We start from the raw sequence: 17,021 nt of genomic DNA, 5'->3' as shown, positions 1-17,021 counted from the left end.
GAACATGACACCAACAATAGACCATCACAGGTTCATTATGGCCTTAGATTCATCGTGTCAGACAATTAAGTAGCCAAAATGGCGTCCATCACACTTGACGGAACTACTTCTGCTAAAGTACAGCGGCAGATAATAGACTAGCGTCGTAACCTCATTTCCGCTTGGGTTCGACCTTGAAGGCATGGACAAGGAGCACCTCCGCTTTCGCATTAGGGCCACTTTCAGTTGTACCAGCTGGAACCTTCATTGAGATGGCAAGAGCGAAGCTGTGAAATAGCAAATGTCAGTTGATTACATATGTAGGTGAGAAGAACCTGGAAATGACTCACTACTCAGAGGCCTTATTCTTCAAAGCCACGGCCCCAGCCATACTGCTGTCTTTTCCAGTCTCCAAGACCTCGCAGTATCGGGCTAAGTCCTGAAGAGGCATGCCATTTTGGCGGTACAGATCCAATTTCTCGTTTGGGATTTTGGGAGACTGTGGGCCGCCAAGTCCAAGAACTTGCTCCCAGCAATTCATTTTGTCCAAATTCTCCTCACCGGCAACGATCTCAATAGTAGACATGATTCCACCCCAGAAAGCTACTTCTAAGATTCTTCCACCCTGGCTCGCCGGTGCATCGATGGTCAGTGCCGGGGCTACGAGCCGAGAGAGGATTCCGGTCGGAACAGCTGAGGTTACATCAACGGCTGGATTCTCATTTGACCCCCCGCGTTTCGAGAACTACTCACTAGGTATTCCAACGCCCCCGAGGAGAAGATTTCGAATCGCGTTTAGAGCTGCTTGTGGTCTTCCAACGCTGAAAGAACCCATGGCGAAGCGGTGGTGAGAATTGAATGTTGAACTTTACGGCAAGAAAAAGTTACAATGGTAATGAATATCTTTGATCAGTTTCCGACTGACTGGATGAATTCAAAGCTAGTAAGTATGCGTGACCCGAGTAGCTCTCCTCTTTATCCATCGGCGTCAGACGCTCATAACCAGATACTCTTCTCAGCACTGGCACAGCGTCCAAATTATCCGCTCATAGAAGGCATGAACCCAGCATTTCACTAGTATGTTCACATCGTATGGCTCCCCCGATGAGGCTGGCTGAGTTGTGTGATATATGTGCGCAACCACCGGAGTTGGGAAAGTGTTGCAGCTAAGCTCGGTAGTGCTCAGACTTGCGGCGATCAAGTCCATATACCGCTGGGTCGAAGGTTCTGTACCAAGCTCATTTGAACATATTTCGGATAGTGGAATAAGAGAACGGAGACAAAACCTGGATATCGTGCATAATCACTTGAGTCTAGACCTCTCTGGTCACCGACAAGTCTCGTATCACGATGATTAGTACGGAGCGGCTGACACATTGTCGAAAACGGAAATTATCCTCTTTCCTACCAAACGGCACTAATGTCAGTTCTGCTGTCTCATTTCAGCTCCCGCTAGCTCCCGTCAGCTCCCGCCGGCAAGCACGCCACCACGACGCTGAGGTTCTTCCCCGCGTTCCCACCCCAACATCGCGTCTCTGAAGCTTGCAAGGGGTTAGTCAGGTCTACCCTGATTCGTGAATACTTGTTGTTTGACTTGTAGATGTCTGTCACAAAGTAAGTATTCAATCCTGCTCCTGAGGTTGTGTTCAGTGATTTGCATCGAGCACATTGACGATCGAGAACCCTAATTCATACTTCTCAGTACCTTCGAGCCCCCACATGAGTACTTATTTTGTTGGTGTCTCGCCAGGCTTGCGAACAGAAAGCTGAAAAGAGCACGAGACACCATTGCTCCATGTTTTTCTAACGTTCGACCAAGTCCGACATCGTGCATCATTGTCGACCAATGCCTTCACTTTTTACTCCGTTGGCATTCAGTTCCTGCATGTATAGTGTGTGAACTCCGCAGCAAAATTGCCCGCCTGCACTCCTTGAATCCTAACCCGGAACTGAGGCGTCAAAATTTATCAGCTCAAGGATGTGATAATTCAGGAAAATCTTAAACTTTACATCACGACTTCTCGTATACAGACGAATCCCGAGCGAAGAGATCAAGAAGTATGAAAGCAGCAACTTGAAAGCAATCTCAACGCTCCATACAAGTGGGAAGCGAGGATAGGTTTAGGTGTCTGTTTGCTTTCTTCTGGAGCCAAAACTTCCTTTTCCTCCAAGAAGGCGGTGAGAAGTCAACACTACCACCACGTAGTCGCCCTAGATGAGTCGAAGATCATCACGAACCCTGACTGGCTCGTACTTCGCCTTCTCAGAGTAAGGCATGTTTGTTATGAACGCAGTCAGACGTAGAATATTCATCACCTTCACTCATGCAAGCCACTTGCCACTGGAAACATGTTCAAACGAGCAATGGCGTAACATTATCAACCTATCGACACCTTCCTCTGATTCAGATTACGCATAAACATTTGTAGCTCCTTCTTAGTACATCCCGAAAGCCCAAAGCATGAAATGAGAGGCGCGAATGGGCCGACGTGGTGGAGCTGATTGGAGCCACCACTTCGACACACCTGTTCTCGTGTGAACACCGCGATAACAGAGGAACGGAATGCAGAAAGACAGGATGTGTGACCTTTAACCGCACTATAAACTACATCAGGCTCGAAGATGTGGATTGGTAAGACTCGGCTAACCTTGGATATTGAAAATAATATAAAGGCCTCTCCAGTTCCCTCCCCGAAACTGTCTAAAGAAAAGCAACCAGAAAACCAGTCAGCTTCACATCTTAAGTATTCTACTACCTCTATCTCATAATCATCTTTTGGCTATCGCCAGAACCCTGGCTATCAAAATGTCGAGCTTCAAGATTACGATCAAGAACAAGTCCAACAACGACCGCGCGTTTCTCCTTTTTCAGGACATGCCGGTGCCAACCAATCTCAATCAGAAGAACGTATTCGCCAACATTTACCAGCGTTCCCCTACCATCAATGGCACAGGTTCTGCCCACACCGACTTCACCATGAAGCAGCAGTATTATGCCATCTATGGTACCTCTCAGGCAACTGCAGATGGGGCCATCCGTGTCGATACTGGCGACTCCGTCCCTGCCAAGCTTGGTCCTAATGGAACACTTGCTGTTGTCACAACCGTCGATCACAATGGAGTGGACCCAACCTGGGATCAGTCCCAGATGGCCAACACGGCCCAAGCCAAGGGCGGCTTTGACCTTCGCGCCGACAACACCTTCAAGTTCCCCAATCCCAGTAAGACCTGCATCGTCGTTAGAGTCTACATGATTCTATTCCACTTACTAAAGTTTCACAGATGAAATCTACATCGGTTGCGGCGCCCCAGACCCGAAGACTGGCGAAGTGATTCCTATCCAGACTTGGCTCGCCCAGCCAGGTCTCACTAGCCAGATTTTTCCCAAGGTCATATATTATATTGCCTTCGGTCGCTTCGAACCAGGTGTTGTTGTGGACAGGACCACAATTGGCCAAGTTTTGAAGGTGGACTTCAGCGGCGCAGCTATCCCGAACGCCACCTTCACCCTCAATAACAATGGCACATACGAAGCTGATGACAAGGTTGCAGCGAACGGCGTCAAGTGGAGCTTCGGAAATATTGACGGGGCTTGAGACGGTTTCGTTATCTAGAGAAGTAAGCAGTAGTACTTAGTGAGGCATGCAGAGATGCGGTCACGGATGTTGCGGAATTATTTGCTGGAGGTTATGAAGTGATATCGGGGCTAATGGATTCAAGGAGGGACGAGATAGGAAACCACTGCTTGCTTTGTTGCTGTGTCTTAAAATTAAATTGCGGTCTAGGCCGCTCGCCATAAAACCCCAGAATATAAGTACTGGAAGAAACTCTCCCGTTTTCGTTCTGGAATATGTAGCCAGGTCCTTGAAGGCAGCGTACACCCACACACCTCAGCTCAATTAATGCTAGGAGGTAATCGGGCAGCGCAGTGCTACAGCACGGAGAGCTTAATTTGTTTTCTTCTTCTGCAACCCGACTTTGAATCAAGTGGCATCTGAGGCGCCCAATCATATCCTGGACCGGTCACAGCTCTAATCCCCTTACGCAATTTATTAGGCTTGACTTATAAATGAGTCGGCCCGCACCCACAACCTTCCCTCGATTCTCAATGCGACACGCAAGCTCTCTCTCTCATCTTGCGTTCAAACCCCAGATTCCAATCATCACCACCCTCCACTCTTCCCAGTATACCAAGCCAATCCCCAACGTTACACCGAGGTCAGCATGGATTCAGCCTCATCTGCCGAGGAGAAAGATCCCGATGATATCAACGTCGACTACACAACGATGTTCGTAATGGAGAAGCCCCAAATTTATCGGTCTATGCTAGCGCCAAAGTGGCTCAATATGCGGTGGACTGTCAGTGTGAACAATCTCAGCTTCAACGCAACTTCTTTCATTTTATATCCATCGCCGCCAAAGTTTACCTCGGGCGACCCGCAGAACGTCTTTACCTGCGTATACCAACAGAGCCAGTCAATAAATGCGAGAACGGGTTCCAATGAGTTTGGGATTGCCATGCAAGGTGTCGGCTCGCACCCGATTTTTGTGGTCACAGGCTCCCCCCATCACCAGTTGGAGCCAGGCCTGCAGGTCTATGCAACTGATACGTGCGAGACCTATCTGGCTGAGAACCCCCAGACAAGTTGCAACATGGTCTTGCCTAAAGATGCAGCGGCATCCTTCACACCCGGATCAGGCCGAGTAGACAAAAATAGTACGTCAGAAAAGGCCTCCATTCGCATCTCATGCGACAGCTTTGCCGGCAACGATAAAGGTACGTCATGACGAGATGCTCATACCTCATATGATGCCACTTGAAGGCGGGTTTAAATAAACTTACTCAACCATTTCTTTCCATAGCACGACCATTCGTTGGACTGGGTGCGCCAGCACCATTTGGAGTGGGAATTGTGCCAACCGTCGTGTGGAAAGCAGTCCCCAACCAGAGTTTCCACTTAGCACCAATGTCTAATAAGTGGAGGATTGCAAAGTCGACTGCCAAAACAAAAATCATCTTGGATCTTAGCTCACAAATGCCGTCTGATTGGATAGAGGTCGAGTTCACCGAGGACAACCGGGAGATACAGATCGATCACAACACCGATGGTACTTTCTCGTTCTCCAGCGACGAGTAGAACGGTACCTTAAGGGTTGGCCGAGAAGACATCCCTCGTTTGTAATTATTGACTACTTAGCCTGCTTGAAGGAGCCGTAGAGAAATTGTGAAGTAGACAAAGCAACACATTTCCGAATCTCTACGATGATGCCCCCCGTCGAAGAGGCGTGTCGTTGAAACTGGCCAACACGTGACTGGCACGTCGAGGTGTGGATGGAGCTTACAACTGCGTACCTGGACCGGGGGTTAGGTACTGGGGCTTCATGGTGTGATTGAACTTTTGACCAGGCGTGATGTATCAGTCAGCATCAACGACTCTCACTAGCAACTGAACAACTAAATGAAAGAGCCTATCCCAGCACAGCAAAAGATACGATAGGATGAGATATGTCTGCGTGGGGACTGATGCCCGGTCTTCCGATTTGGTGGCTGACAACTTTCAAGACCTCACGTGCACCCGGTGCCAAGCTTGCTTGACTTCATCCAACACCGACCGCACAAACGCTGGGATCAAAATGACTACAGGATAAGATCAATCTGGAGAAATCCGTACACTGTGCGAGCCACCCAAGCAAGCAACGACCTCATCCGTTCCGTTTCTCAAGGCAGAGCGCAGAGACCACTCCAAGGGGCCAACACAACGTCTCAAGACATGTCGTGCATATCGTCTCGTGAAGGAGTCTGCCGCATAATCTCTCGTGCTCCAGCGTATGAGAAAAATCGAGAGAACGGAGAGGAGACGAGAAAAAAAGGCTTCTTTTCAGTCTTGACCAGGAGGTGGTCCATCCGCACCACCCCTCGGACCTTGAGCGACCTCGCGGTATCGGTACACCCGGATGAAGGAGCACAGGAATTCAAGGGGGTTGAGAGAGCGTACGACTTGAGCGATCGACCCGTGAATCACGAAAGCGTGAACCAGATAAAAGCTGGGAAACAGAAAAAAATGGTCTTCGTCATCCATCAGGAACATCCATTAGGATGTCGTAAGGAATACACACGAGTAACGGCTAATAAACCGCATAGAGGGGGGGAAGGGGGTAAGCCCGACGTCTCAATGCCATCATGCCTAAACTCTCCTCCCGGGATTCCCGCTTCTCGCCTTTTCGCCTCTCTCTTTTCTCGCCGCCTCGCGCCCACCCTCCAAGTCCTTCCTCCTCCCCCGTCGTCCCGACTCGAGAGAACAACATTACCGGTGGACGGATCTTGGCCGTCGTCAAAAAGGGTGGGAACATGGACCACCAACCCATCCATCCCTGCCTGCACGGCGTTGCCAACAACGCGGGAGAAAGTCCGGAGGTCGGAGAGGTTACGGTGGGGAGAGAAGAGAGAAAAGAGGAAGAGAAGGACGGCTTACGCATGAAGCGGTCCGAGTGTCCTGGTGGTCAGAAACAGCCGTAGTTGCGGAAAAGGTTGAACCTTTGCAGTTCAGGCCCAATGGGGGGTTACTTCTCGGACGGGAAGCAAGGGTGACCAGAGTCTGTTCAGTTCTGGGACTCGAGACATCTGAGTAGTCTTTTTTCTCGCCTCGTAATACAGATCGGGCCGAAGGATGTTGTAAGCCTCCCGAGGGAGCGATGTTGGGCTTTTGATCAAAGTTGGAACAGATAGACAATGATAGAGTGTACTATCGGGTTTAGAAGATGGAAAACATGTCACGAAGGAGGGAGCTCGCAAATTTGTTTAACTTGTTCAGATTTAATTGAATTAACCGACCGACCCTTGACCCGATCAACGCCACAACAATGAACATGATGGTCTTTTTGTTACATTACAGAAAACTGCTCGTGAAAATGGGTCATTAGTGACAGTCGTGTTGATGTCGCCAAATATTACCAAGCGCGTCATCTAGAGGTTGGTGTGTCCCTCGCCTTTCCCTTTTGGCTGGTCTTTCTCTCTCTTCCTCGCACCTAAGAAGTATCATCGCCTTCTTCTTTCTCTATAGTGGGATATGGAAAAATTGATTTCAGAAATGGATTTTTTGTTGTGAAACTCTCGATGCCGTTCAAAACACGCTTTGTTTGTGACTGCTCTGCCGCGCGCGCTCCTAATAACATGATGTCTAATTTTTGTGTTGATTTTTTTGATTTCTTTCATGTTTTGGTCGAACTCTCCAGTTGCTCGACTCAGGACGCTTAGCCCTCCTCGACGACGGCGCGGTTGGCAATGTAGAAGCGCTCGCCCTTGTCGTCCTTCTCGTGCTCGAGGGCGACCTTGCTCAGCTGAGTGAGGACGTTCTCGATGAGGGTGTCGGTGACGCTGCGCTTCTTGCGGCCCATGTCGTTGAGGACCCGGAGGTTGGTCAGGACGTAGTAGACCAGGGCCATGACGATGGTGACGGCGACGGAGTAGACGAAGACGACGCAGACGGTGACGAAGTCGGTGCGGCCGTTCTCGGACAGGAACTTGTTGAGCGAGGGAGGGGAGGCGGGCTCGCCGCGGCCGCCAGAGAACCAACCGAAGACGCAGAAGAGGATGGACAGAACGTCGACGGCGGCGATGGCACCGATCAGCTGGAAGGAGGGGAAGGTATCGAAGCCACGGGTGACGAAGATGAGCCAGTTCTGGGTGAGGGAGATCTCGAGGAAGAGAATCTCCTGGACGGAACCGTAGTCGTGGATGACACCACCCTCGGTGATGTACATGGTACCGCGGAGAATCCAGGTGCCGGCAGCGAGGAGGGAGCCGAGAACGATGGAGATAATCCAGATCTTGGGCAACTGCCACTCGACGGGACGCTTCTCGAAGTGGGCGTTGTCGTACTATTGGATTGATTAGTGACTTGAAGCTTGAGTGTGTAGAATGAGGCAAATACTTACAGCGACGGCAATGGTGGCCAAATCAGCGAAGAGAGCGAGGAAGACAATCAAGTCGGCGCGGACAGTCTCGTTGATAATGATCATGGAGGTGACCAGGTAGATCTCCAAGTGCAAGCAAAGGGCGATACGGTACTGGATGTAGGCCTTCATGCGCTGGAAAATCTGGCGAGACAGCTTAATGGCGGAGACAATGGTGGACAGACCGGGGGCAAGGAAGACGATATCGGCGGCGGCCTGGGCAGCCTCGGTGGCACCCTCGACGGCAATACCGCAGTCAGACTTCTTCAGGGAAGGAGCATCGTTGACACCGTCACCAGTCATGGCAGTCAAGTGACCACGCTGCTGGAGCATCTCGACGACCTGGTACTTGTGCTCGGGGAACACCTCAGCGAAACCATCGGCACGCTCGCAAAGATCGTGGATGGAAGTGCCAGCCATGTCGGAGTGAAGAAGCTTGTCGGAGTTGTAAACCTTGGTACCGAGCTGAAGCATGCGGCAGGTCTCGACGGCGATGGCGTGGGCGTCACCAGTAAGCATCTTAACCTGGAGACCGAGGGCCTGGGCCTCGAGAATGGTCTGGCCGGTATCGGAACGAGGGGGGTCGAAGAGGGACAGCATGCCGAGCATCTCCCAAGGGCCATCCTCCTCCTTAACGGCGACGGCGAGGGAACGGAAACCACGGCGAGCGAACTCAGCCGCCTTCTCCTTGAAGAGGGCGGACTGCTCCTCGGTGCAGTCGGTGAGGGCGAGAACGGCCTTGGGGGCACCCTTGGCGCAAGTGTAGCGGACACCACGGTGGGTGGCGATGGTGGTGATACGCTTGGAGACGGGGTCGAAGGGAGTGAACTTCTCGGTCTTCCAGCCGTCAGAGATGAGCTCCTTGGCCTTGGGGTAGCGCTTGAGGGTGAGGACGGTGATCTTGTCGATGGGGTCGAGAGCCTTGATGTTGTGGGAAGAGGCAAGAGCGGCGACGGCCATCATCCAGTTGATGTCGACTCCCTCCATGACGAAGGGCTCGCGGACGGACAGCTGGTTGGCAGTGAGGGTACCGGTCTTATCGGAGCAGAGAATGTCGACACCGGCAAGGGACTCAATGGCGGTAAGCTTCTGGACGATAGCCTTCTCCTCAGCGAGGTAGGCGGCACCGACAGCCAAGGTGGTGGTGGTAACGCAAGGCAGACCGATGGGGACACCGATAATGAGAAGAATCAGGGCGTAGTGGAGCAAGTTGACGGAAGTGCCCTCCTCAGAGACCTCGATGGAGCGGTAGAAACCACCGATCCAGGCGGCGAGGATGAAGATGATGACAAGGGCGAGAAGCGTAGTACCGATGGAGTTCATGATGGCCTTGAAGTGACCCTGGTCCTGGGCGCCCTGGACGAGGGAGGCGGTCTTTCCGACGAAAGAGGCCTGGGCGCCGTGGGTGACGATACAGAAAGCCTTGCCGCGCTTGCAACCGGTGGTGTAGTAGCAAGTGTCGGTCATGAACTTGTCGACAGCGAGGGACTCACCAGTCATGGCAGACTGGTCAACGGCGACGATAGAGTGTCCGAGAGCGGGGTTGGCGTTCTCCTCATCACCCTCCTCGAACTTCTCGCGGCGGGGGGACATGACATCCTGAGCCTCGAGCTCAGCCTTGTAGGCGCTGTAGCCGGCGGGGTTCTCGTAGTCGCAGATAAGCTGGCAATCGGCGGGGACGACATGGCCTTCCTCGACAATGATCTAGAGAGTCCGTGTAAGTAAGATTGGCTTTCCCAAATCGCCGATGCGATAACGGGTAGATGAGACGACTTACAATGTCACCGGGGACGAGCTCACGGGCGCGGATGTCTTCTTCTCTGCCCTGACGGACGACACGAGCCTTCATGGCAATGTCACCCTTGAGGGAGGCGACGACATCGGCAGCCTGCTTCTCCTGGTACCAACCGACAGCGGCGTTGAGCAACAAAATGGCGACAATCAGACCGGCGTCAAGCCAGTCCTGCAGGGCAAAGGCGAGGATAGCGGCACACTCCATGACTGCATTGAGAATTAGCGTTTTGCCCGTGGTGTTTCATGCAGTCCATGCCGCAGACTGCTGCGGTGAAGTGGTTGTTGGCTTGTGCTTACCATAGAGAATGGGACCGCGGAAGAAACCAACGAACTTGAGGAACATGTTCTCCTTCTCGGTGGTGAGTTCGTTCCAGCCGGTGTACTTTCTGCGGCGCTCGACTTCCGTGGGGTCAAGACCTTGCCTCATGTCGGTCTTGAGCCAGTCGGCGGGAGTGACGAAACCGCTGGCACCAGCGCCCTCCTGGGTGGCCTTCTTCCAGAATTGCCATGCTGGCACCTTCTTGGTTGTGGCCGCCTCGGTCTCTTCCACCTCAGCGTTGGGGTCCCGGTAGGTGTCGATGTACTTGATCAGACTGTGGTTGAGAGGTGCGGTGTTAGTCCCCAGCGTTACATTGGAGAGTGACTTTTGAGCCATTGGCACTTGGAGAAGAGCCAATGGCGTGTAAGACTCGTTTTTGGGGCGGTGGTGAAGAAGAAGAAGACTTACGATCTGTACTCCTCGTTGGTACCGCCTTCGCCAGCACCGCCATCAACCCGGTTGTTCCTGGCGCGCTCCTGGATGAAGTTGCCGGTCTCGAGGTCCTGGTCGTCATCCTCGGTGTTGATGGGTTGAGGGTAGTGCTTGTTGCCTCCTTTTCCTATTAAGCCCGCCATTTTGTATGGTGCCATAGAACAACGGAAAAGGAATACAGTCCAGCTGTAGGGGTAGTAGAGGCGAGCGCAGGACAGGTATATATAGGAAGGTAGAGGATGAGGGAGGAGAGAGGAAGGAGGGGCAGAGCAGGGTGAGGAAGAAGGCTAAGCCAGAAGAGACATGAATCACGGTGGGAGAATGGGGCATATTATATTACATCTGTCAAACGGCGAGGCCGGACTGGTCGAAGAGGTTCCGCGGATGGGAACAAGAAGATGGGACCAAGGCAAGGCAAGGCAAGGTAAGGAAGGGCATGGGCCACGGCCCCCAGGGTGGAAGGGGAAAAAAGGTAGACTGGCATTGTGGCATACTCCATACTCTCCGTACTTTGGTACCCTCGCGCGGCAATGGAGAGGCAAGAAACGAGACGAGAGGCAAGAGACCGCGGCGTCGGCGTGTGTGAGCTGTGTGGTAGGTGTGTGTGTGTGAACAAGGGACCGGCGTGTAGCTGCGTACCCCGTCTTGCTCGGATCAACGCCAAGAAGTTGCAAGCATCAAAACAGATGCGGGTGAGGGAAAAACCCACACACTGTGACCGGGCGAGCGACGTCGATGCTATTTCGAGCAAGGGTACGGATACAGAGTAGAGACGACGGGACATTTTTGCCGCTGAGCAAACGTCTGGCGCAAGAAGTAGGAGCAGAAGGGAGCAGCAACAGGAACCGGCCGTCGTACATAGGAGCAAAGAGCAAAAAAAAAAAAACTGGAGCGAGAAAAGGCCGTTGTCTGTCTATCTGGCTGTCTGTCACTGCCAGTATGTACCACTGTGTACGAAGTACAGCTTAGCTGCCGCTAGAAAGACACTGACAAGACAAGAGACGAGGACTTCGTGCCGAAGAACTGGGGAGCTACACTAGGACGAGCTGGCTGGCAGGGCAATCCAGCCTACTACGGCGTTGGACGTGGGGACCTTTGGGACCCGCGTTCCTTTCCATTAGCTTTGCGGCTTGCGGCTGGTGGGCTTGCTTGCCTCGCTCTCTCTCTCGTGTGTGTGTGTGTATGTGTGTGTGTGTGTGTGTGTGTGTGTGTGCTCTGTGCCGTCACGCCGTGCTATCTCTCTCTTTCTCTCTTTCTCTCTCACTTCCATGTCTCGTGCCTTTCTTTGGAGCCAAGCCTCTTCCTGTGTGGAAGAATATTGGCCAGCTTCTAGCGTAAATTTGGTCCCCCAGATGCCCCATTAGACGGGCCGACCTATCAAGACAGAGACAACTCGCTGTCTCATCTGCCAGGATGCGAGGATGGATATCTGACAACAAGGGGAAGCCAGCGTGAGTCGTGCGTTTCGAGGAAGAAACTCTCTAGTGACTTGCCATTGTATGGGGGTTGAGGGTGAAGATGGGGGTCAAGTTCAAGTCTCTATGATACAAAAATAAAATGCCTCAGTAGTACTACACGGCATGTCCTGGGGGGTGGTGGTTATGGCGGGATGGACTGGACTGGGCTGAGCTGGCCGCTTGCTGGGCACGTCAATCAAAAAGATTTGAGGGAAAAAAAAGACAGACGAGGTCAGAAAGAAGAGGAGCTACTACCGGTACGGATACCGATACACTACGCTACGTACTTGACACAGACATAATTCCGAGATTTCGTCGAGCTTTGCACCGTACGGAGTAGTTCACCTCTGTTCTCGGGCAACCCCCCGCGCGCCGCCGCCCAAAAAAAAAAATCGAGCTCCAGGGCAGTCTCCAGTCTGCAAGTCTCCAGAGTTCCTTCGGTTGTGAGGTAGTGCCCCATCTGTCTAGTCCACGTTGAGCGCGGACCCGGACACACCCCCCTGCTAAAGGACATGTTCCGTGGGTTGAAAGAACAAGAGACGTTTGACTATCTGGGACTGGGAGAGTTGGAGCAGCAGAGAGAGAGAAAAGAGTCGGGAGTCGGGACTTGGAAGGGGGAAGGGGGGGGGGTCTGGAGGGGAAGATTTCCTTTCCATTGCCCCTCCAATTGGACGACCGCACCCCCCCTTGAATTTGACCCCTCCAGACTCTGCTGTGTAGAAAGTGAGGGACTCGAGAGTCGAGGGTGAGAGAAAGAGTCCCGAGGCTACGTACCGTGTGTGGTATTCGCAATACGTACTCTTTGTCCTCCACTCCCCATCTCTTTTCGTCCGGCCCCTTGTGGTCGCGACAGTTTCAGCTCTGCTCCGAAACCCACATCACGTGACTCGCCTCGCCGCCGCCTCGTTCCCCCAATTCCCGCCCAAGACCATCAAGAATCCTGGACATCCTGAACCCCATTGCGCCGGTGAACCCTGGAAAAAGCCTTGGTCCACGCGCGATAAGCAACCCAGCACCAAACAGGTAGGTATCTTTGTACCTCTCCGAAGTCCCGCCATCAACCTTACCGCAGATGGCTTGCTCGACAGTGACACTGGAGTCTCCGTACGGCGAACCCTTTCCGCTTGGCATCCACCCGCTTTCGCGTCCCGATTTTGCACTATTGTACGGAGTACTTGCAGACCGACGCTGCATTGCTGGACCTCTCTGCACATCTGCACCGGCACTGAGAACCACTTTGCACAGCAGCAGTGCAGTGCGGTGCAGCACGCAGCGTGGTGGGGTGGAAAACTTCCTTTTGGGGGAGCCGAGGCGGCAGGGACGAAGAACCACCAACGACAACCAGAGAGGTCTTCGCTCTTCAGGCATTGGACAATGGACGCCGCCACCACTACTTGCAACTCCAACTCCAACTCCCAACTCCGTCTGGCTTCCGCCGTACAGTGCGGACGGGCACTTGGACGGGCATCTAGGATAGAGCCTCTGCCAAGACTCCAATTGTCATGTCCACGTCTTGCCCTCGACTTCGGTGATGCAAGTCAATGTCTGGCTCTGGCTCTCGAGACTCCAGAGAGCAGCGCCAAGAAATCCCCGGAATAGACCGCGGCGAAGGGTGTTTGGTTGCGTGTGAAGAGGGTGGTCCATTCACGATTCGTAGGGTTTTGAATAACTCGAAAGTGACAGACGGCGGTCAAAGCCCTGTCTGTCTTCTCACTGAGCTATCACTGTGACACTGCCTCTGCCCCTCCCCCAAGCATCGCCAAGTATTTCCTTGGAAACACTGTCAAGCGATCTGCCTCGCGACGGGCCTTGAGTTGAGGCTATACGTGAACCATCCCATCCCTAAAGTGTTGCGCGTTTGCCTTGCCTCTCTGTCTCTTACACTACACACCTGTTAGCGTATTTCTTTTTTTAAGGTCTTCACCGCTGGAAATGCACTGCAGAGGAAATCTTTAACCCAAATTAAGAACAAGAAAAAACAAATCCGACCAACGAGATACTCCGGGGAGAGACCTGCCAAGCCGTTTTTTACCCCCGGCCAAGCCCCAAACCAAACCTCGATCAAGAGTACAACGGTATCGTAGTACCGTTAAGCGTATGGATTTCCCGGAATAGCAGTATGAGTGGTTTCTACTTGCCACGGTACGGAGACTTCAAGACAAGACAGTTTGACGCCATGTGCCGTGACTATCCAATTACGTACAGTATGTACACATACACACTGATTAATGTTGGGGCTTATGGATATGGGGAAATGGGGAAGAAATCACCGCAATATTGGATGGGGGTGGGAAATGAATGAATCGGCGACGTTCAACCTGCAAAGTCACTTTGCGGGCCACGAAAAAAAAACGAGGCAGATTTTGTGCAGTGCGGGCAGCGCATACGATGCGGGATATTGGGGTCCCGTTCACGCGCCGTATGCGTGTGCTGCACTGCAGCTTGTGCGGTGTGTCCGCGGTGTATAATCCCTATGTCCTCATTTGCGCTTGAACCTGGCTTGACCGACTTGACTGGCGTCCATCAAATGCCTCACCCACGGAAGTCAATAACGCCACTTGGCTCGTTCTGGCCATATCCTGGGGGAGGACCTGACTGGTCTTGCTCTTGGCTTGCGTGTGGTGAAAGTGGAAGCGCTACGGATACGTCAATCTGCCTAGTTCTCGCATCTCGGCACGCAAGGCAGCGTGTAATACAGAGTAGTCAAGTGGTCTCGACAACAAGATAGGGCCAGCATGGCAGTCGGAGGCGAGATGATGATGGGTAATGGTCTCAGACGGAGCTGGATGGATGATTGCTGTTCAATGTGGCAAGTCGGCCGGCCCGTTGACCGGTCACTCCTGTCGACGAACCCCGTTCCAACGAAGTTTCCACGACTCCTCCTACACAGGTACCCAGCTGTGAATTACTCTCCGACCTCCGACTACTTGACGAGCGAGCGGAAGTGAGGACTCGACTAGTCAGTGGGAAACCGGGAAGACGCCATTGGACCAACGTGGCCAAAAGCGAGATTCGCGCGAAAGAGACCCGTTGGATGATCCGTGTGCAATCTCTGGCGTAACACGCTGCAAAGAGTCGTCGCGCTCCGCTGCTTGTCGTGCTTGTCTGGCACTGGTGGGAGGAGCCACGAACGTCCCAAGCCAAGCCTGGAGGAGGAGGCGAGTCCTGACTTTTCCGACTCAGGGACATCGTGCATTGGTGTGTGCGGCATCGAAGGGAAACCGTTCGCGCAATGCATTGCTGGAGCCCATTTCTTTGCCATGGATGGGGGCACCACTGGCTCACTGGCACACTGGGTGGGCACCGGCTCGGTTCCATGGAGATGCCTGCCACGATAGGAAAACACTAGCAGCAACGCTAGAATGAACAGAAGAGGAGTTCCTGGGGCAGCAAGCTGACGGGGAGGGTCCCCTTGCTCCAATGACAAGGCCCCTGCAGAGCCCCAGGGAACCCACTCGATCCCCATCAATCCTCTCGATCGAACAGGGGTTCTGGAGCTTCAGTTGCCGTGGGGTTTCTCTTTTGACGTGCTGCGAGCTGCAGATACGCGGGCTGTGGCCGAGCCTATGCGAATTCACTTTTTGCTCGCTCTTTTTTCGCTGTGTTGCCCTTCCCTCTCGTCCTTCTCGTGTTATCTTCTCTCTCCCCTTCGTTACCAATTGGTGGCCAGTCCTCCCGCCTAGGAACTCAATCTTCGTCCGACCTTTGCTTCTTCCTTTTGTCGATTGCGGCTGTGAAAAGTCCCATTGATGTGCTGGACCTGCATGGGAGAGGGTGGCCGGGAGAGTTTATGGGAATCGTCATTGCTGAGGTACGCGCCAAAGTATGATAGTGGTGACAGAACACCCAGCCGGGCCAGCCACGGGGCTTCGTGTGCCTGCTCAGAACTTGTCGGGGCCTACAGCGGTAAGAAGAGACCAGCTTCAGCTTCAGCCAAGCCTCCCCAACCAGAAGTTGCCAAGACATGGCGGGACTGGGCCCCCGGAACTCTGTCTCTCTGTCTGGTTGTTCTAGCTGGAGTCGCTCTCGGTGCCGTGTTCTTCTGCCCTTCTTTCCTTTTTCGAGTATTTTGCGGTCGTCCTGTCGCTAGATAGAGCGATGACATTGCGCTTGCCAGACGAACGTGGAAAATCCCATCCAACCTTCGGTGCTTTGGGTGAAAAAGTCCCGCAGTCTCGGTGCAGCAGCCGTGTGGGCGGGAATTTTCGACACACGACAAACACGGCAATTTTGCGGATCCCTTGCAGGTTAGCTAGCCCACCTTTGGCCTACCAATGCATGTCAACGAATATCCGAGCCGTCATTGGCTGGGATCGATGAAGAAGAAGACGGGATGGGATTGGATTGGCAGTGCTGGGTTGAATGAATCGGTGGATCAATGTTCTGCAACTGTGGGAACTGCGGAATTGTTCAGGGTGTGGGTACAATTCAGGTACGGATACCCCTGCTATGTCGGCAATTCGACGTTTCTCCGTCATGGTCTCTTTCCTGTCTTTCTCTGTGGCTCTTTTTGTCTCTCTGTCTCTTCCTGATTCGAAGGGGTATGGATGGGATGGGACGGAACTGGGATGCTGTTCCTCTCCTTCTTCGTCTTGCTGCGTCGCGGGAATCGTCGTCGTCGTGGTTGAGTTGAAACAGTCAACACTGTGGAAGATCAAACATCCAAGGAATCTGAAGGGACGAATTGGGACTCTGCAAGTGTGCGTCTGTGTGTTTTCTCAACCTCTTTTCCAGGTTGCCTTGGACCTCCTTCATGGTAACCGTAGCGTTGTGTGTCACAGGGATTGGTAGAAGCTTTGGTCAAGACCGACCCTCGCGTCGCACGACCAGGATGCATTCGGAAACAACCGCTTGGCGCGCGATCCGTGATCTGTATCCAACTCGGGAGGAAGATAAGGGAAGGACATATTTTTTGGTGCTCGATTGCCTTGTCCTGTGACGAACGTGCCTTGTTGGCCCGGGCTTGAAAGTTGGGCCAAGATTAGTCGCTGGCGTGCCTGGATGAGGAATTTCACAAAGTCGCTGGGTCATTTTGCCGAGGCCTGGGGAGGCATGTGTTCCATGGTCATGTTGGTAGCACTAACTTG

General features: G+C 53.0%; 4 protein-coding genes across 4 annotated transcripts; 3 read left to right on the top strand and 1 right to left on the bottom strand.

Annotated features, from left to right (window-relative positions):
- Nucleotides 1-2,785: 2,785 nt before the first annotated feature.
- On the top strand, nucleotides 2,786-3,575 carry BDZ83DRAFT_650008 (uncharacterized protein; the record flags this gene model as incomplete). Its single annotated transcript, XM_060510336.1, has 2 exons — nucleotides 2,786-3,200; nucleotides 3,262-3,575. The coding sequence occupies 2 exons, from the start codon at nucleotides 2,786-2,788 to the stop codon at nucleotides 3,573-3,575; spliced, it is 729 nt and encodes a 242-aa protein (XP_060366981.1).
- Nucleotides 3,576-4,027: 452 nt separating this feature from the next.
- Nucleotides 4,028-5,387, top strand: BDZ83DRAFT_614372 (uncharacterized protein). The gene is made up of 2 exons (XM_060507830.1): nucleotides 4,028-4,756; nucleotides 4,843-5,387. Exons 1-2 carry the CDS (start codon nucleotides 4,204-4,206, stop codon nucleotides 5,115-5,117), a joined length of 828 nt encoding a protein of 275 aa, XP_060366980.1. The 5' UTR covers nucleotides 4,028-4,203; the 3' UTR covers nucleotides 5,118-5,387.
- BDZ83DRAFT_614370 (uncharacterized protein) lies at nucleotides 5,388-6,771 on the top strand. Its single transcript, XM_060507829.1, has one exon. The coding sequence runs from the start codon at nucleotides 5,751-5,753 to the stop codon at nucleotides 6,456-6,458; it is 708 nt and encodes a 235-aa protein (XP_060366979.1). The 5' UTR covers nucleotides 5,388-5,750; the 3' UTR covers nucleotides 6,459-6,771.
- A 459-nt stretch (nucleotides 6,772-7,230) lies between these two features.
- BDZ83DRAFT_573461 (plasma-membrane proton-efflux P-type ATPase) lies at nucleotides 7,231-10,620 on the bottom strand (the record flags this gene model as incomplete). The annotated part of the gene is made up of 5 exons (XM_060504617.1): nucleotides 7,231-7,857; nucleotides 7,915-9,636; nucleotides 9,710-9,933; nucleotides 10,024-10,319; nucleotides 10,454-10,620. The coding sequence occupies 5 exons, from the start codon at nucleotides 10,618-10,620 to the stop codon at nucleotides 7,231-7,233; spliced, it is 3,036 nt and encodes a 1,011-aa protein (XP_060366978.1).
- Between the last annotated feature and the right edge of the window lie 6,401 nt (nucleotides 10,621-17,021).

Source organism: Colletotrichum acutatum (assembly GCF_030867785.1).
Source record: "Colletotrichum acutatum strain CBS 112980 chromosome Unknown BDZ83scaffold_28, whole genome shotgun sequence".
NCBI classification, from domain to species: Eukaryota; Fungi; Ascomycota; class Sordariomycetes; order Glomerellales; family Glomerellaceae; genus Colletotrichum; species Colletotrichum acutatum.
This window is presented reverse-complemented; position numbering and strand designations above follow the sequence as displayed.